Here is a 21,006-nt window from a genome sequence, read left to right as displayed (position 1 = left end):
AGTGAAGAGATCATTGGCTTGGCAGAAACTAACAAGTCGTTCTCCTGCTTCGTTTCTGTTTCCTAGGCCATACAGTCTGACTGTGTTTTCCTCCTTACCTTTTCCATCTTTGGCATTCCAGTCTCCATCCATCAGCAGCACATCTTGCTTGCATGTTCTGTCCATTTCAGACTGAACTTGAGCATAAAACTCATCAACTTCCTCTTCTTCTGTATCAGTCATTGGGGCATAGACTTGAAAAGCTGTCATGTTAAAGGGTTGTCCACAAAATCTAATTAATATTAGTCGGTCACTGACTGCATTGTACCCAAGTACTGTCATTGCTATATCCTTCCTGACTATGAAAGCAACACTGTTCCTTCTCTGTTTTTCATGTCCTGAGCAGTAAACGGTATGATTTTCTGACTGAAAGTGTTGCATTCCAGTCCATTTTACTTCACTGATGCCCAAGATGTCAATCTGCAGTCGATTCATTTCCTCTTTCACTGTGTCGGGCTTTCCCTTATTCATGCTTCTTCGGTTCCACATTCTCATTGTAACTCTGTCTTTGCAGCTTCGGATTTTCTTTTCCCACACGGCAACAACAGCCGCTAGATGTCCAAAAGGCTTGAATCTAACCGCGTCATAAACACCATCGATACTCTGATAGATCCATTCCTCAGCTCTTCCTCAGTAGCATGTTGAGTACCATCCGACCTGAGGGGCCCATGGTCATCCGGCACTACATCGACAATCATTCCATTTTGTCTATCCATGTGGTTTCCTTGGTAAAGTACAGGAATGGTTTACCATTGCCTTCTCCCGTGCAGTATGAAATGATGCCTTTGTCGTTGTCACTAAAGTGACCGTCCTTCGTATATCACTGCTGCCCAATATAGGTGCCTGCTTGCTTTAGCTGAGCAGCTGGGATGACCTTCGCACCTTGGGTGACCCTACTGGGAGTATACCTCCTGGTGTACTTTACTCATCCCTCCCAGGAACACACACACAGCACCACAATGAGGCAGCATAGCCGGACTTGGCGGGGACACACTGTGGCACATTTTTGTGCCACATTCTTACATTCTTGTGAGTTCAGTTGCTGTTTGTGCCCTCAAGAACCCATGTGTTAAAAATATTGTGCGTGTCACACACCATGACACACACAATATTTTCAACACATGGGTTCTTGAGAGCACAAACAGCAACTGAACTCACAAGAAGCAACTGAACTCACAAACTCACAACTGAACAGGAACAGAATTCACAACTGAACTCACAAGATATAAAACAGGTATATGTATGCAAATATGCATTAGCAGAACTTAACATATTCCCTTCCTACATATTTCTTTCCCCTCTCCTCCGCCCAGTGCAGTAGTGTTTTTTTTTAGTGGTAGTGTTTTTTTTGTTCTTTGGTTCATCGTTTTTAGCTTTTTATTCATAACCTTTAATTTGAAACTTTTAAAAATGTGTAATTTAAAATGTGGGTTCAGCTTGGTCTTTCAACTTGTTTGCTTTTATTTTTATTATTTTACTTTATATTGTATCTATTTTATTAATGTTGTGAGCCGCCCCGAACAGTAGTGTACTGGAAGGGGTGGGGTATAACTATTGTAAATAAATAAATATGCTTCCCTCAATCATGGCTGATGACAGCTACCAATGGGCCTCTGCTCTTTAAGACCGGCCACGTGATTGTAATTAGGGTAGTGCTGCCCCCGTCCAGGAGCTGTGAGAGCTCCCATTATTGTGTGAGAGGGAAAAAGCAAGGTAGGGAGGGGCAGAAGTGTTCCTCTGGGGGAGAGGAGCTGGGTCAGAGGCAGTGTTCCCTCTAAGGCGTGTGCGTGTCCGTGCACTCACACTTTTTTTAATGTCCACTCAGTTAATTCTAGATCCTGCTCAGGTTGAATCAGGAAGGCCCCATTCTGAATGCAGGTATGCACACACTGCCTTGATACTGCCACCCAGAACAAAACTCATTCCGCAAACAGATGAAATTTTTTTTAGAAAGAACACTAGTCAGAGGGCACTATCCTGTCCAGCTCCCGTACCCGGCACTTTACCGAGGTAGGAGGAAATGCCATCCGAACTCAGCTCCTCTCTCCAAGACGACCATTTCTCCCCCCTCCAACCTCACTGCTTACCTCGCACGCGATTACAAAACGGGATCAGTCACCTAGTTAGAGGGCTTTCTGCCGCATTTATTTCGATTTCTACACCGCCCTTCTAAAAATGGCTCAGGGCGGTATACACAGAGAAACGACAAATAAATAAGATGGCTCCCTGTCCCCAAAGAGCTCACAATCTAAAAAGAAATGTAAGATAGACACCAGCAACAGTCACTGGAGGGATGCTGTGCTGGAGACAGATAGGGCCAGCTACTCTCCCCCTGCTAAATAAAAGAGAATCACCAGGTTAAAAAGGTGCCGCTTTGCCAAGTCAGCAGCGATTTATGATCGTGGGAATAGCCTTTGTGGGTTTTATCTAACCCAGGGCTGCACAACTTTGGTCTTCCTGCAGCTGCTGGGCCACAAGACCGTCCTCCCTTATTATTGGCCACTGTGGCTGGGGATATTATTATTATTATTATTATTATTATTATTATTATTATTAGCCACTTATAATGGGCCCCTGTGGCTTTAGTCCAAAGACAGCTGGAGGGCTGGACAGCCTGGATCTAACCAGCGGCATAGCAATCTGCCAGCGGTGGGGGTGCACCCTGCCACTGGTGGCCCCTATTTGTGATGAAGGGCATGCGCTAGCGCACATGCGCCATGTCCGCGCCCCTGAATCTGACGTCAGACTCAGGGGGTGTGGTCAGATGTGGAAATGTCCGTGAGCTGCTTCAGCCAGCGCTGGGGTTCCAACCTAGCTGGGGATCCCTTTAGAGGGGACCCAGGCACGTAATGGTGACTCTACCCCTGGATCTAACCCAGAGGTTTCCAGGCTTGGGTCCCCAGATGTTATTGGACTACAACTCCCATCTTTCCCAGCCACAGTGGCCAAATAGCCAAAGGCCATTGTGGCTGGGGATGGTGGGAGTTGTAGTCCAACAACATCTGGCCATTGTGGCTGGGGATGATGGGAGTTGTAGTCCAGCAACATCTGGGGACCTGAGCTTGGAACCCTCTGATCTAATTTTAAAGCAATTTGTGCCCATGACTTTTGCAATATCTTTGCTTCTGCATCCTGCAAAGTTGGGCCTGCCTTGTGTCCCTGCAGGTGGAAGGAGTACGCCCCAGGCTTTCCGAGATGCATCGATGCTGAGAGCACAGCTGATCTGGATTCCAACTCGAAGTACTTGGTCACCAAGACTGCCGTCTTCGGCCTGCGCGTAGCCAAGTCGTGAGTCACTGTGGCCGCGGGGCTTGCTGCTGGGGTGGGCCTGGGGTAGTGGGCTCACAATGGAGAGAGAGATGTTCCAGTCTGGAAAGAGGCACAAAGGAGACGCGTGTGTGACGCGAGGCCCGGGTTTTGCAGAAGCCAGGCGCTTCTCCCGTGATGCCATTTTGCAGAGATTAGGGACAGTGTGGGTCCCTGCCCTCCACCCCAGGGTGTGTGGTTATAGTCTTCAGTGACAGGAAATAGAGATGATGGGGAAAGGGGGGCTGACACATGAGTGGTAGAAACAAAGTATGTGTGCAGAGGTGGTGGATGGGTGCGGAGGAGCAGGTCAGGGGAGGCTTGATCTGCTCAGGGGATGGAGCCATAGCTCAGTGAGAGAGCATCTCCTTTGCATGCAGAAGAGCCCAGGTTCAGTCCCTGGCAGCCTCTCCCGGTAGGGCTGGGAAATGCTACCTGAAACCTGAAGAGCTGCTGCCAGTCAGTGCAGACAACACTGAACTAGGTGAAGCAAGCTCTGACTCAGCAAATGGCAGCTTCCTATCTACTATCAGGAATCACTTTATTAAAGGAGTGAACCTTGAGATGAGAAATAATAACAACAATAACAACAACAACTTTGTTAGCCGCTGCGTAACAAATTGTGCTCTGGGCGGCTCACAACACAGCATGAAAACATCAAGTAAAAACACATAACACATGAAATCGCAACACACCAAAAGAAAAAAGAAAAAAGAAAAAAATACAAAACAAAACAAAAACTGCTTTAAAAATCAGTTAAAAACAAAAAGCAGTTTTAAAAATCTGTGTGTTCTGCCAGCACTGCCCTCGTTGGGCGGGGCTGGAGTGGGGCTGGGTGGGAGGGCAGGTCCCGCTTGGCATTTCAGTGCTGCCAGTTTTGAAACTCTGCCTAAGGGGAGAAGCCTGCTGAGAGGCTCAAAGAGGCGATCCCGTGACACCTTTGATCCAGACTGATAGGCAAAGCTGGTAACTTGCCTTGGAATGCCTCATGGGAGGGAATTTGATGAAGCAGGGCTGTGTGGGCGAGGGAGAATGGCCAAATGGGGTGGTGAAATGGGGTGCTCCCTAGATGTGGGACGACTCGCCTGCTTGCTCATTCAATCCCTCTGGAATGACATGGCAGGAGGGTGAATTTCACCACCTCCGCACCAGGCCTTTTTGCTCAGGTGTCTTGCTGCTAGTGAGCACTTCAAATTGGGCCCAGAAACGGACTGGGATCCAGTGCAGCTGATGAAGCACTGGCATGATATGCTCAAAACCCTCTAGAACAGGCTGAAGATCATTCACCCGGGCAGAGGAACCACCAACCAGCAGTACTTCTGTCTTGTCTGGGTTGAGTCTCAGCTCGTTCACCCTCATCCAGTCCATTACTGCATCCAGGCACTGAGTCAGGAGTTTCAGTCCAACAAGAGAAGCAACTGAGCAGGAGGCAGGGGAAGCCCTTCCAGATAGAGGCACGTTTTGGGTGGTATAGAAATATTTTAAATAAAATTAAAATATTACTTATTTATTTACTTATGTCATTGCTATACCACCCATCCAGTACAGCTCCAGGGCGCTTTCCAGATGAGACCTTGCAACGGGGTCCCAGCGTATCTCAGAAGTGTGCTTCCACGCTGCCTGTGTTGTGACACCGCAGTCCCTACGCGGACAGCAGGGTGCCGTTCATATTTCCAATGCCTTGTTTCGGATTTAATCACTGTGATATAGTGCTATAACATTGTATATCCGGCGTTAAAAGGTTGCTGTTTGTTCGGGTTGTTAGTTTTCACGAGACTGCTCCCCCTGCTGGGTGCTTTGCTATTTACGTTTCGAATGCGATTTGCTTGAACGAAAGCATTTTGCCACTGTTGAGAGGCTAATCTGGAAAGTGCGCAGGCAGTTCACAACCACATAAGGAGCAGCTGAACAGAAGGCACAGAACTGGAAGTGACCAAGCAGGAAAAAGTAGGGTGTTTGGTGATAAGCTTGCGTTATAACAGAGAGACAAAGAAGGGGTGTTTAGGTAGTCAGACTGAAGGGTGCCGGGTTTTTAAAAAGCCTGAGTTTGGAGTTTGCGGGGAGGGGCATATAACCTGACTGTAGCAAGAGGAGAGAGAGAGAGAGAGAGGTGCATCCTTCCACTTGAACTGCGGCCTGAATCACTAGCAAGACACCTGAGCAAAAAGGCCTGGTGCGGAGGTGGTGAAATTCACCCTCCTGCCATGTCATTCCAGAGGGATCGAATGAGCAAGCAGGTGAGTTGTCCCACATCTAGGGAGCACCCCATTTCACCACCCCATTTGGCCATTCTCCCTCGCCCAAACGGCCCTGCTTCATCAAATTCCCTCCCACGAGGCATTCCAGGGCAAGTTACCAGCCTGGATCAAAGGTGTCACGGGATTGCCTCTTTGAGCCTCTCTACAGGCTTCTCCCCATGGGCAAAGTTTCAAAACTGGCAGCACTGAAATGCCAAGCAGGATCTGCCCTCCAGCCCAGCCCCACTCCAGCCCCACCCAACAAGGGCAGTGATGGCAGAACACATTCTTCCTCTGCCAGCCTCTCTTGGTTTTGATGTAGAGTAACTGGGTTGCAAAATGTTTGGAGGGCCCACGATAGGACCCAAAAGAGGAGGATAGTCACCTGAAAAATAAGCCTTTAAAGTTGAAGAATTCACATGGGGGTTGAAAGAAGAAATACATCGGCCTCAATCCAGCTGCGTAGCCACAAGATCAGGGGAGGGGTTCTCAGCCCTGGGTCCCCAGATGTGGTTTGACCGAAACTCCCATCATCCCCCACCTTTGGCCATTGGGAATGATGAGAGTTGTAGTCTGCCAACCTCTGGGGACTCCCAGCTGAGAACCCCTTCACTGAAGAAATTAGATAAGAATGGGAAACTTGAACGCTAGTTAGTTGTCATGCTGCTAACTAATCCAGTGGCAACACAACCACTGGGCCCAGAAGTGGAAGCACATCTGGATCCCGACTGGGCAAAGCATAGAGAAGGCTGCTTATCCCTCTCCTCCAAGAACTCTCTTGCTGGATTGGGGAGATGATCAAGTTCTGCACTTACCGGAATCCAAGACTAGGCTTTCCCCATGTTCTTTGATGTTAGAAATGGGGGCTGGGGGGGGGTCATCTTCAATTCAGAATCCCCTCCCTCCCTCCCTTCCTTCCTTCCTTCCTTCCTTCCTTTGATTTCTATACTGCCCTTCTAAAAATGCCTCAGGGCGGTTTACACAGAGAAATAACATTCTGGAGATTGTTGTGAATGCAATCCTGCCCAGCCTCAGCAGTTTACCGAGGTCATAGTGGGTAATCTGGAAAGTGCCCTGGTGTTTTGGCCTAATTTAGCAAAAAGAAGAAGAGCCATTCCCCTACCCTCATTTTCTTAAAGAAGCAAAAAGCTGTTTTTCATGGGCATTTTTCTTCTACAAACTCCTTCCCGGGAGTGAGATCCAGCTCTTCTCTCGCACTGTCTCCAGTCAAAACACACCAGCCTGTTCTTCTAAAATGGAGCCAGGACTTCTGCACCACGGTTTAGAAACGTCTCTCTGGCCCTTGCCAAGAAAGAACAAGCACCAGGGTGAATTTTGGGTTTTTCTAAAATTAAAGCCCACTTCCCCTGGCACACCTGGATATTTTCCCTCTTGTGGTTTTCCGTGGGGCTCTTGTGTCCTTTTTCCTCTTGTTTTGTCCATGCAGCCTCAGCTCCCTTATTCCTGGGTTCATTCCCCCCCCCCCCCGATCAGTGCCGTGGCTGTGATGAAACATGAGTAGGTCTCCCCACAGACAGGAAGGGGCAGCACTTTTTCTGCATTGTGCATGCATGTATTGAAATAGAAAATAATCATAGCAACAATAATGGTTGATGCTGTAAGTAGTAACTCCATACAAGTGACAGCCTGCTCTCCGAGCCAAAGTTTTTCAAAGTTCTGATTATCCAAAGGCACTTGGCGTCCTTGTGACACAGGGAGCTTCCTTATACTGAATCAGACCACTTTGGCCCATCTAGCTCAGTAGTGCCAGCAGTTCTCCAGAGCAGGGGTGGCCAACCTGAGGCTCTCTTGCTGCTACTGGTACACAACTCCCATCATCCCCAGCTGCTGGACTACAACTCCCATCATCCCCAGCTGCAAGAAATTGTTCCAGGGATCAGGGGTTGAAACTGGGAACTTTTGTATGCAAAGCATAATCTCTGCTACTGAGCTGTGTCGTCCCCTCTCCAAACTTATTATTATTATTAAACCTATTATTATTATTATTATTATTATTATTATTATTACATTTATATCCCGCTCTTCCTCCAAGGAGCCCAGAGCGATGTACTACATACTTTGAGTTTCTCTTTCACAACAACCCTGTGAAGTAGGCTAGGCTGAGAGAGAAGTGACTGGCCCAGAGTCACCCAGCTAGTTTTATGGCTGAATGGGGATTTGAACTCGGGTCTCCCCGGTCAATTGATTGATTGGTTAGATTAGCCAATTAAAACAATGTTTAATGGACTGAAAGGGCACCCAGTGGATTGGGCAGAATATGCTTTACAAACAACATATAGATAATTTTTAAAATGATTTAAATACTTTTAACCGTTTGAATGTTATAAAAACTGCTCATTGAAAGCACCCTCTAAAACAAAAGAGGCATTCCTCTTTTAAATTGTTTCTAAAGTATTTTAATTAGTTTTAAATGGTTTTATAATGGTTTTATATTGTTTTTAGCATTGTGTTTTAAATGGTGTGTAGTTTTGTATCTTTTTGAATTTGTTGTACACTGACCGGAGCCTTTGGGTGGGGAGATTTATAAATGTAATTAATAAATTAATAAATAAAATTCCCCACCATCTCTTGCACTCAGTCAGGAATGCCTCCTAAGAAGGTATCTGCAACAACACATACACATGTGTTTGGATGGTGTACACCACCTAGAGACATATAGATCAGGCAGTATATAAATATGATAGATAGATAGATAGATAGATAGATAGATAGATTTCTCAAACCAAAGGAAGCCTGCATTTTGCTTGAGCTCTACTGGTTTTCCCCATGAACAAATATATGCAAATGTCATTGCTTAATTAAGCAACAAGAACACATATGGTTAATCCTCTAAAAGGTATTTAATCAGGCAACACACCACCCTAATTATCCATTTATTGCAATAGTTCTTTCTTCTCAGTGTGAGTCCAGCCTTCTTCCCTTCTGGCTGTGTTCAGTGGCACCACCTACTGGCTTCTTCTAGAATGGGAGTTTAAATAATATGCATGCAAGTTGTGGTTGCCTTATAATGTAGAGCGCAACAAGGCACTCATCATATCTGGCTTTCTAAGCTGCTCCCTCAGTCATTTTGTCCTTGCCTTCAGGGAACTGGAGCTGAGGCTCAAAGGCTTCACCAACATCAAGGACTCCTGGGATAATCTGGATGATCTCCGTAAAATCTTCTGGTTCAACAAAACCCCAGTCACAGGTGAGTCTACCTTTCCTGATAAGCAGACAACAGTGGGACATCCCACACCTGACAGATGTTTTAAAGTGGTAAAAGAATGTGTGATGAAAAAGATCCTGATCTGGTTTCCTAAACCATTCCCATAGCCAACCTTCATTAGTTAAACACACACACACACATATGGAACCAACCAGAGAAAAGGTGGCCTTGGACTTAATCCTGAATGGCACCCAGGACCTGGTGCGTGATGTCAGTGTCATCAACCCTTTAGGGAACAGTGACCATGTGCAATCATATTCAGCATACATGTGGGGAGAGAATCACCAAGGAAGTCTAACACAGACACTTTGAACTTCAGTAGAGGAAGCTTCTCCATAATGATTAGTATGGTGAAAAGAAAACTGAAAGGAAAATCAGGAGAGTCACTTCACTCCAGAATGCATGGAGTTTACTTAAAACTGCAATACTAGAAGCCCAGTTAGAATGTATACCCAAAAGAAGGAAAGGTATCACTAAGTCCAGGAGGATGCCAGCATGGCTAACAGGTAAAGTCAAGGAAGCCATAAAGGAGACTTCCTTCCAAAATGGGAAGGCTTGCCCAAATGAAGAGAACAGAAAGGAACACAAACTCTGGCAAAAGAAATGCAAGGTGACAATAAGGGAGGCAAAAAGAGAGTTTGAGGAAAATTTAGCTAAAAGCATCAAGGGGAATAACAAAAACTTCTTTAAATACATCAGAAGCAAGAAACCTGCCAGGGAGGTGGTTGGACCATTAGACAAAGAGAGAGTGAAAGGGATTATCAAGGAGGATATGGAGGTTGCAGAGAAGCTGAATGAGTTCTTTGCATCTGTCTTCATGGCAGAGGATACTGAGAGTATACCTGTTTCTGAACCTGGCTTCTCACGGACAGAGGCTAGAGAAATGAGTCAGACAGAAGTGACAAGATGAACTAAACTGTTTGGAAAAAATTTAAATGAGCAAATTGGCAGAGCCAGACGGCATCCACCTAAGAGTCCTTAAAGAACTCAAATGTGAAATTGCTGACCTCCTTGCAAAAATAGATAACTTACCCCTACAATCAGGCTCTATACTGGAGGACTGGACAGTAGAAAGTGTAACACCAATTTTCAGAAAGGGATCTGGGGCGATCCGAGAAATTACAGGCCGGTGAGCTTAACATCTGATCTGGGCAAAATGATGGAAAGCATTCTCAAGGATAAAATTTTTAACAGGCCCTGCTGGGGGAGAACCAGCATAGCTTCTGCAAAGGTAAATCTTGCCTCACAAACCTGTTGGAGTTCTTTGAGAGTATCAACAGGTGTGTGGATAAAGGTGATCCAGTTGACACAGTATACCTGGACTTCCAAAAAGCCTTCAACAAAGTTCCTCATAAAAGACTCTTGAGAAAACCTAGCAGTCATGGGATAAAGGGACAAGTACATATGTGGATAGCTAACTGGTTGAAGGACAGGAAACAGAGGGTAGGTATAAATGGTTTTCACAATGGAGGAAAGTAAAGAGTGGGGTCCCCCAGGGATCTGTACTGGGACCTGTGTTTTTGGAATTATTCATAAATGATCTAAAAGTTGGGGTAAGCAGTGAGGTGGCCATACTTCCAGATGACACCAAACTATTTAGGCAGGGGCGTAACGATAGGGGGGGCAGGGGGGGCACGTGCCCCAGGTGCCACTTGGGAGGGGGTGCCAAAAAGTGCCCCTGCCAGTCCCCTGCTTTTGGCAAAAAAAAAATTTTGTGTGATTCCCCCCCCCTCCGTCATTACGGAGATCTCCGGTGGGCGGAAGCTCCCATTGGCTGCCGGAGAACACATGACCACCACGCTGGTTGTCTCAGTTCCTCCCTCCCTGCTTGCTGTACGCAGGAGGAGTGGAGTAGTTTGCCAGAGCTGCTGCTGCTGGGGATGTTCCTTGACTCTGCCTGCCTGCCGTTTTCCCACCACACTGCCCTCTGGCTGCATTTTATTCTTCTGTTCTGCATTAACAAAGTAAGTTTCATTGCTCAAATCTCTCTCTCTCCCCTGTGTGTGTTGTGTGTGAGAGAATGCCTCTACTGCCTTGCATAACGTCCTTCTTTTAGCTCTTCTGTGCTTTGCATAGCAGGCTTCACCCACCCCCCACCCCTAAACCGAGGGTAGCTGCCTGCAAGTGGAGCCAGTGGCGCTCTCCTGGCTTGCATTGTGTGAGTTTCTGGCTTGCAATGTGTTTCTGGCTTGCAGTTTCTGGCTTGCATTGTGTGAGTCCCGGTGGGATTGCAAAAGGAAACTCACGCAATGCAAGCCAGGAGAGTGACTTGTGGCTCCACTTGCATTGCCCGAGTTTCCTTTTGCAATCCCACCTCTGCAAAAGGAAACTCATGCAATGCAAGTGGAGCCACAAGTCACTCTCCTGGCTTGCATGCATGAGTTTCCTTTTGCAGAGGTGGGATTGCAAAAGGAAACTAGTAGTACTAGTACACAAGATCTTTGCAGCTCTGCTATTAATTACAACTTCTGGATCATCCCTTAGCATGGGGGGTGGGGTGGCAATTTAATTTGGAATTCATTAATATAATTTTTGAATAATGTTCAGTCTGTCTGGATTAATACTAGGTTTATTCTTTATAGCAGATTTTTATTAGCAACGTACAGTCTACAACATTTTCAGCCTTGTTCATTTGGTGCATATTGTAGATGTTCTGTCTCCAAAACATAAGTACAGCATCTATATTTTTGAAGGGGGGGAAATCCCATTTAATACAGTGTGAACAAATTGGTCCAAAAAGTAGCAATGGGAAGTTTTTCTTTCTGCCCCTGTAGCTTTAATAAGATAGAGTGCACAAATATCACTTGATTAACAGCTGCGATATTAATTTCCCTTTTTGGTTGCTTGACTCACAGCGAGAATCATGTCAAGGCAGTGGAGAACCAATTAAATTGATTTTAATCTTTGTTAGGGAAGATAACATGCCTTTTTCTCTCCTTGTTTAAATAATTAAAGTTTCAGTAGGTATTATTTCTGGCTTTAAAGAAATTGGTATCTTAATGTAATGGAATTCTTCTAATTACATACTTAATAGTTTTTTAAAAGTTAATCACGGTTTTTCATTCAATGTGTATTTTGTTTTACATATTAAACTTATATTTTCCTTTGAGAGAGTTTTAAAAATAAGAGGAAATTGGGAAGGCTTTTTTAAAACAAAGAAAAATCTCACCCCTACTTATTCATGATCTTTTTGATTTGCCTGTGTAATTTCAAGCAAGTCAGATGTAATTGCAAATAACATGCAGAAGATCCCAGGTTCAATCCCTACCTCCAGGTAGGGCTGGGAGAAACTCCTGCCTGAAACCTTGGAGAGCTGCTGCCAGTCAGTGTGGGCAATAGTGAGCTAGGTGGACCAATATCTGACTCTGTAGACAGCTTCCTACGTAATCTATATATATAACTAGTAATTTTTAGCCCGTTGTAATAACGGGCGCTAGCCTTAAGGGGAGCTACTGCCACCTCTTGCTGAGGCCGCGGCCGCCATCGGGGCTAGTCGCCCCGCCACCGCCTCACCCGCACTCTTGGTGGCGTCGCAGCCGCCGCCAACGGGGCCAGTCGCCCCACCGCGGCCACAACTACCTTTGGCCGAGGCCGCGGCTCCGCCGCCGCCTCGGCCACACTCTCCTCCTGCCGTTGGCGGCGGCCGCTTCTCCTTGGCCCGCCGCTTCTGCTCCTCCCGGCCCTCTCGCCGTAACGGCGGCGGCCGCCATCGGAGCCAGTCGCTCCGCCGCGGCCACCGCCTGGTCCAACATGGCCGCCCGTCTCTGGGCGGCCGTATCTTTTTCGCCCGATCTGGGCATGCGCTCCGCGCATGCCCAGATCGGGCGAAAAAGACACGGGCGGCACGGACGCACGCCCAAGGCTTTTATGGGTAAGGATTCTTCTGGGTGTGCCCAGGAGAAATGCGTCCCGGCAGCCCAGCTGATTGGCTGGGCTGCAGGGGGCGCCTGATTGGCTGGCAGCACACCCAGGAGAATTCGCTTGCTGGGCGGCTGCGGAGGCAAGGCGGCGGGCCCAGGGCCGTGGCGGCGGAGCCCAGCGAGGCGGCGGCGGCCCCGGCCGTGAGGCGGGGCGAGGCGGCGGGCCCAGTGCGATGGCGGCGGGCCAGACCGTGGTGGCGGGGCCCAGGGAGCGGCGGGCCCAGCGAGGCGGGGCAAGGTGGCGGGGCCCAGCGAGGCGGCGGGGCCGGGCCCGGCCGCGGAGGCGAGGGGGCGGGCCTGATAGCGGCACTCTGGGGCCGGCCGCGGCATCGGCGGCAGCACTCTGGGGCCAGCCAGGCCCGCTGGCGGCGGCAGCCGCACTCTGCCCCGCCGGAGACGGGGGGCAGGAGGAGAGAGAGAGGTAGCCTGGCCTGGCCGGGCCCGGCTGCGGAAGCGAGGCGGCGGGACTGGCCGGGCCGCGGAGGCGAGGCGGCGGGACTGGCCGGGCCCGGCCGCGGAGGCGAGGCGGCGGCGGCCGCACGGGTCAGCTAGTCAAACCATAACTTGCCCTTACGTTCAGTCCAATTGGATGCATTCACATTCACAGCTTACATCCAATAAACTGCTGAGTAAGCCCTCCAAACTAGGATCACACAGTGTGGTTTGCAATTCTGGTATATGAAGGGCCCAAACCTCAGTTTTGCTGTTCAGGTGCATAGGCAAACGGTGATTTAATTAAACCAGGAGGTTATTTATTAAGACTGTGTATGAGAGGGAAGCAGAAAGAGGAGGAGATCATGGCTCAAATAATGGTGGCTGAATGTGGCCATTGAGTTTCCCAGGAATACAACCAACGTAAAGTGTGCTACAAATAGACATTATTATAGAATTAATAAACATAGAATATCTATGACAGACTAGAATATATGTCTATTATAATTTAAGTCTCTATTATAATATAAGCATAAATCTTGAATAGACTAGAATATCTATGATGGAAAAGACTAGAATACCTGTCTTGTCTTTTCCATTTTGGGACACAAACCTATTACTATGTTTAAAAGCATTTATTTTCTGGCCATGAGGACTGCAAACTTAGGCTGTTAGTATGCAAGACATTTCTTTAAAATATATATTTCTAAAGAGCCTTGTAGCCTCATGTTTCCTTTTTCCTGTCCCAGTATACTTGCACGGATGCAGCCCACAACCCACATTTGACTATGACTGTGACACATTTCCATATTTCCAGGGGGAAGGAGAGTGGGGGGGGCGCAATTTCAGTGCTTGCCCCGGGCGCCGTTTTCCCTAGTTACGCCTCTGTATTTAGGGTAGTGAAATCCAAAACAGATTGTGAGGAGCTCCAAAAAGATCTCTCCAGATTGGGTGAGTGGACAATAAAATGGCAAATGCACTTCAATGTTGGCAAGTATGAAGTGATGCATATTGGGGTGAAAAACCCCAACTATACATATACACTGATAGGAACTGAGCTGTCAGTGACTGACCAGGAGAGGGATCTTGGGGTCGTGGTGGACAGCTCGTTGAAAGTGTTGACTCAATGTGCAGCAGCTGTGAAAAAAGGCCAATTCCATGCTAGAGATCATTAGGATTAGGATTGAAAATAAAACTGCTAATATTATAACGGCCTTATACAAAAATATGGTGCGGCCACACTTGGAGTACTGCATGCAGTTCTGGTCACCATACATAAAGAAGGACATTGTAGAACTGGAGAAGGTGCAGAAGAGGGCAACCAAGATGATCAGGGGCCTAGAGCACCTTCCTTATGAGGCTAGGCTACAGCATCTGGGGCTTTTTCGTTTAGAAAAAAGATGACTTCGGGGAGACATGATAGAGGTCTATACAATCATGCATGGTGTGGAGAAAGTGGATAGAGAGAAATTCTTCTCCCTCTCACATCACTCTAGAACCAGGGGCCATCCCATTAAATTGATTGCCAAGAAATTTAAGATCAACAAAGGGAAGTACTTTTTCACACTACGCATCATCCACTTGTGGAATTCTCTGCCACGAGATGTGGTGACAGCCAACAACCTGGATGGCTTTAAGAGGGGTTTGGATAACTTCATGGAGGAGAGGTCTATCAATGGCCACTTTATTGGAGGGCTACAGGCCACCTCCAGCCTCAGCAGCAAGATGCCTCTGGAAAACAGTTGCAGGAGTGTAGCAGCAGGAGAGGAGGCATTTCCTCAGCTCCTGCCTGTGGGCTTCCTAGCGGCATCTGGTGGGCCACTGTGTGAAACAGGATGCTGGACTAGATGGCCCTTGGGTCTGAACTGGCAGGCAGGGGCGTACCTAGAGTTAGGTAGGCAGGGCACGTGCCCCAGGCGCCACTTGAAGGAGGGCGCCATTTCTTTAAATTTAAAATAAAATTTAAATGGCCACCGAAAACAAAATGGCCACCGCGCATGCTCAGATGGCCTCTGTGAAGCCCTAGGCCATGCCAGGCCTCGCAGAGGCCATTTGAGCATGCACAACAGCCATTTTGTTTTCAGCTGCCATTTTTTTTTTAAACAAAATTTATTTTTTAAAAATGGCCACTGCACATGCTCCAGTGGTCCCTGCGAGGCCCTAGAGGTCAGTGGGGGGAGGGGGAACCTTTGTAGACCCCCCCACCACAGCCTTTAGGAAGCCCCCTGAAGGGGCTACAGGTAAAAATTTTTTTTTTAAATTAATATAATATAAGTCATTATACACATGTTTAGTTTAGCACTATGTACAGAGAATCAGGGCTTGTGAATACTGAGCTGAAGCTTATGAGCTAGGATTGTATTCATTTGCTCGTACTTTGCTTCTTGTGATAAGTGAGTGAAATGTGAGGTCTTAATAATATGGCTATTTATTTATTTGTTTGTTTATTTATTTATTTAACTTATATACCACCCAAACTTTCATCTCTGGGCAGTTAACAATGACATTAAAACAATTAAAACAAATATAAAAGGTTAATGGTGAGTTTGTCTTTGAATCAGTGTGAAATCCTTAGTATTAAGGCCCACTGGGAGTTTCTTGCTCTCTTTCTCTCATTTTAACTGTCTTTCTGAAAGACTAGAATACATTCCAAGCAATGACACAGTTTACTCTGCATGTCCTTTAATTATTTTCAGAGTATCTGGGAAAAGTCAAATTCTCATTTATTTTTAAAATGTATGTAATAGTGATGCTACAATGCACAGTAGAGAATTAGGCAGGCACTTCTGTTTAGTTTTCCAAATACACCTCCACAAAGTATTTAGGTATTTCATGAGCCCCAGCATACTGAAATGTTTAGTTTTCCAGCATTTTTGGTCTGGCTACATCCACTGCTAAATAGTTTTTGAAATATTAAAAGATTAACGAGCTTGACTTGTATTTTTCAGCTGATATTATGGTAACGTTATCTGAAAGATGGGTGTCAAATGTTTGAACAGGGGGCGCAATTTCAGTGTTTACCCTCGGCACTATTTTCTCTAGATACGCCTCTGCTTGCAGGGCTGCTCTTAGGTAACAACAACAGGGAAATCTTACCACAAAGTGATGAATAACTTATTTTCCCACCCTGTTAAAATGCACGCTAAGATACAGTCACAAAAAAGGCAAGAAATTATATGCTTGTGTATCTGTTTCTCTCCAGATTGCGGTCCTTAGATAAGAGTAATTAAACAGAGGGGAATTGCAAGCATTTTGTACCGAGGACTGAGATCTCCTGTTTTTAAAAGATGTATAAACTCAGCTTTAGAAAGCAGTGATGTTGGCCTCCCAGTTTCCAATTCACTAATCTGAAAGTGAACATAATTTTCATTTATTGCTCTCCCCCCCTATCAGAGTATGTCTCGGAGCACTGGATGGATGATGACTTCTTTGGGTACCAATACCTGAATGGCGTCAACCCCGTGATCCTCCAGAAATGTCCTGAGATCCCAGCCAACTTCCCGGTGACCCAGGAGATGGTGGCTGGTTGCCTGGGGAAAGGTGTCACACTTCAGGAGGAGCTGGAGGTAACCTACATTCCTGTTTGATGGCCACAAGAAACCGGCTGCTACCCAGAAACGTGGAGCTAGTTGTTCACAAGATGTATCGAGGGAGCAGCGGCCTTAGCTGGAACGAGACCCTTGGTCCTTCTAGCGCTTGCCTGCTCTGGCTGGCAGCAGCTTTTCCAGAGTTTTGGACAGGGATCCTTTTGCAATTTGTGACTGTTTAGCAAAGCACCAAGAGGAAGTGCCAGTTGCTCCAGAAGTAGTGCAGAGCCTTATGGTTACAGTTAGTCTAGAACAGGGATTCTCAAGGTTGGGTCCCCAGATGTGATTGGACTTCAACTCCCATAATCCCCAACCAAAGGCCACTGAGGCTAGGGATTATGGGAGTTGAAGTCCTATAACATCTGGGGACCCAACCTTGAGAATCCCTAGTCCAGAACAAACATGGAGACTGTAGTGCAGTATTAAGTAAATAAGATTTATTAGGTTAATAAGCACATTTGAGATAGGAAAGACTGATCCTAACTACTAACTACTACTGATCCTCCTACATAGTGGAGAGAGAGAGAGAGAGAGATATGCTCCCATCTGCTCTCCAAGGAGAAAGGAAGTAGAACCGACTCGCTACAGGAAGTACCCGAGTTGTCGTGGAAGGGGTCATAGAATAGAGGCAAAGCAGGGACAGGTGAGGGGACCCTCACTAGCTGCCTCTGCTCTCAGTGCCCCGAGTGGTCATTAGGAGAGTTGGTGCAAAAGGTCAATGCACTGGAATGCCATCTCCAACGCTTCCTGGCAAGTAGATTTCCTCACAAGCATGTGTGTTCCTCAAGCCAGACATGGATGCTAGGGTTGCCATGTCCCCTGGAAGTTAGGGTAGCCCCTGGATTTTGGCTGCTCCACCCAGCTGCTAAATTCCACCAAGATTTACATGGATTTCAAATGCGCTGCCCGGACTGCCCGGATTTTACTCTGGATCCGGTCACATGGGAGGGCAGCGAAGGAGGGGAAAGTATACAGATCTGTCAGATCAAGAAATAAATAAATAAATAAATTGCAAATCAGTTGCTGCATAATTTGCATAATATGCAAATTGGGCCGCCCGGATTTGGGAAGCTTGAATATGGCAACCCTAATGGATGCTAAACCCAGCTGGGAGCAGGAAGCAGGTGTGGTAAGGTGGGGGCGGTTGTCTCCGGTATTGGGAGCAAGATGCCCCCCCTGCTGTGACCATTGAAGTGGCTCTTTGGGACCGACCCGAACCTCACAAGCCTTGCAAGGAGAGCCTGTCCCCGGCACGCCTTGCAAAGCCTGCAGGGAGGAGGAGAGAAGTGGAGTCTGCTGGTCCCCTGCCCTCCTCTCTGCCAGCATTCACTTCCAAAGCTTGCTCTGGCCCCCACCAGGGGCATGGAGCAAGGCAGCCTTTTGCTCCTTCCCTCAGGCACTGCAAAGGCTTGGTCTGCCCCAAGAGACCTGGGTTCAAGTCCTACCTTGGCCACGAATTCATTGTGTGCCCTTGGGGAAAGGCCTTCAGCCTCGATTTTCCTGTCTGAGCAAAACTGAGCTAACTGAGCAAAGAAGCACCATTTTAAAGTGGCGATTCTCTTATATTTAGCAGGGGGAGAGCAACTGGCCAAACCCAACCCCCCAACACAGCATCCCTCCAGTGGCTGTTGCTGGTGTCTTCCTTATGTTTCTTTTTAGAATATGAGCACTTTGGGGACAGGAGACCATCTTATTTATGTCTCATTTGTTTTTCTATGTAAACTGCTTTGAGAATTTTGTTGAAGAACAGGATACAAATATTCTCAGGAGCAGTCGTTGTCTATAGGACAGGAACCACCGTCATTTTAAGACAAACTGTGAAGCCCTTTTGAAATTAAGAGCGCTGTGTGAACTGTTATTTGACGCTAACTTTTCGTACCCATTTAATTGTGGATCACTTGGCCTAAGCGTTCTCTCTTCTTCCCAGAAAGGGAACATCTTCCTCGCAGACTACAAGATCCTTGAGGACATCCCCACCCACAAACTGAACGATAAACCCCAGTACTTGGCAGCTCCCCTCTGCTTGCTACACCTGAACCCAAAAGGACAGATGATACCACTGGCCATTCAGGTAATGGAGTGTGTGGTTTCTCCGCATAAGATACCTTAAGACTCAGCTCCGGCAGCGGCCACATTCTCAACTAGTAGTGTGCAGCAGAAAGCGTAAGACATTTTCCTGAGGTAACCTGGGACTTACACACAGCAGGCTTTACCGCGAATTTACTTGGAGGCTTTACTGCGAACTCGAAACTGTCCCCGAAAACCGACACAAATAGTGGATTTTTTTACCCCAGATATAAATTGGGCTATACTCTAACGCACTGTGAAAAACACGAATTGTGTGTGAATTGCTCTCCGATAACTTGCGGGGACTTCAGGGTAAATCTGGCCGATATGTGGACTCGTCCCCCCACCCCCATTCCAGAGGCGATGCGAGTTAAAGGGCTTTAAAAGCCCCGTGTGAAAAACTTCCTGGAGGTTTTGCACACAGGGCTTCTACCCCAGTCTCCTTCGGGAGAGAGTGTGTGCATTCACACACCAGCCAAACTTACCCTGAGGTCCTTTCGAGATCCTTGGACCCACTCCACACACAAGTTGGGCTTTGTCTTGTGAATTCTAGCTTATCTCGAGGTATTTCTGGGTTTTTAAAATGCTGGTTTTAAGCTACTTTTTCTGAAAATTCTGGAGCAAACGGGGAGAGATGCTGACATAGAATCATTAGAATGATAAGGATACTCTCCTTACAAATGCAGATGTAGCTCTTCAGTACTCTCCCCCCCTCCCACCCGCCAACCATTGGCTAGAAAGAAAACATGAACTTGCATCAAAAAACCCTGAGAGCAGAGGGGAGGGGCTGCTTCCCTCAATGCCGTGAGTGTACTTTGAAGTAGCTTCGGTCAACATTTACCCCTCAGCATGAAGCCATGTGCGGATAACTCCCTGGTAATTGCCCTGATGCGTCCATTCGAGTATAACCCATCATGGACCTAGAACATGGTCTGAACCCACAAGATACTATTATATTATACAAATCTATGGTGTGGCCACATCTGGAGTACTGCGGCCACATCTGGAGTACTTGGTCACCGTATCTTAAGAAGGATATTGTAGAACTGGAAAAGGTGCAGAAGAGGACAGCCAAAATGATCAGGGGCCTGGAGCACCTTCCTTATGAGGCTAGGTTGCAGCATCTGGGGCTCTTTACCTTGGAAAAGAGGCGACTAAGGGGAGCCATGATTGAAGGGTATAAAATTATGCATGTTGTGGAGAGAGTGGACAGAGAGAATTTTTTCTCCTTCTCTCACAAGACTAGAACCAGGGGTCACTCCATGAAATTGAAGGTTGGGAAATTTAGGACCGACAAGTGGAAGTACTTTTTCACACAGCGAATAATTAATCTGTGGAATTCTTTGCCATGGGATGTGGTTCTGGCTTGGATGGTTTTAAAAGTGGCTTAGACAGCTACTAGTCTGACAGCTACTAATCAATGGCTACTAGTCTGGTGGCTGTGGGCCATCTCCAGCCTCAGAGGCACGATGCCTCTCTATACCAGTTGCAGGGGAGCAACAGCAGGAGAGAGGGCATGCCCTCACCTCTTGCCTGTGGGCTTTTCAGAGGCATCTGGTGGGCCACTGTGTGAAACAGGATGCTGGACTAGATGCGCTTCCTTGGGCCTGATCCAGCAGGGCTGTTCTTATGTTCTTATATTCTTAAATTAGAGCATGCCTGATTATTCCTGGGGGGGAAGAAAGACAATATAACCATTTTACAAATACAGCAAGGTGGAGATTATAATACTGAGGTCAGTCCTTACAGGATTGTTGTAAGGAGTGCAGCCAGATGATGTATGGAAAGGAAAGGTTGTGCCGTTGAGTCAGCATCGACTCCTGGTGCCCACAGAGCCCTATGGTTGTCTTTGATAGAATACAGAAGGGATTTACCATTGCCATTTCCCATGCAGTGTGAGAGGATGCCTTTCAGCATCTTCCTGTATTGCTGCTGCCCGATAGAGGTGTTTCCCATAGTCTGGGAAACGGTCTGGGAAACATACCAGTGGGAATTTGGACCAACAGCCTCCTGTTGGGCAGGTTACTTCCCTGCTGCACCATTAGGTGGCCTTGCATGGTTGCCAGAACCTGAGGGGTATACTCGTGGGTCAAATGGGCCGTAAGCCAAAAGTTCGCTTTAAAAAAACCAACCTGGCACGGTATGACTGGTAACTATTCTATGAAACGTAACATAAATAAATAAATTGCTGG

General features: G+C 47.1%; 1 protein-coding gene across 1 annotated transcript in view; it reads left to right on the top strand.

The window, feature by feature from the left end:
* LOC128331594 (hydroperoxide isomerase ALOXE3-like) overlaps positions 1 to 21,006 on the top strand; it is a 47,652-nt gene that overhangs the window by 11,507 nt on the left and 15,139 nt on the right. The window contains exons 4-7 of the mRNA XM_053265179.1: positions 3,205 to 3,327; positions 8,687 to 8,790; positions 16,554 to 16,726; positions 18,675 to 18,818. Of these exons, the coding sequence (XP_053121154.1) occupies positions 3,205 to 3,327; positions 8,687 to 8,790; positions 16,554 to 16,726; positions 18,675 to 18,818 (544 nt within the window). The remainder of the gene's footprint in view (positions 1 to 3,204; positions 3,328 to 8,686; positions 8,791 to 16,553; positions 16,727 to 18,674; positions 18,819 to 21,006) is intronic.

This window comes from Hemicordylus capensis, chromosome 6 (assembly GCF_027244095.1).
Source record: "Hemicordylus capensis ecotype Gifberg chromosome 6, rHemCap1.1.pri, whole genome shotgun sequence".
Classification (NCBI taxonomy): Eukaryota; Metazoa; Chordata; class Lepidosauria; order Squamata; family Cordylidae; genus Hemicordylus; species Hemicordylus capensis.
Note: the sequence above shows the minus strand (reverse complement) of the source record. Positions and strands in the feature narration are given on the sequence as shown.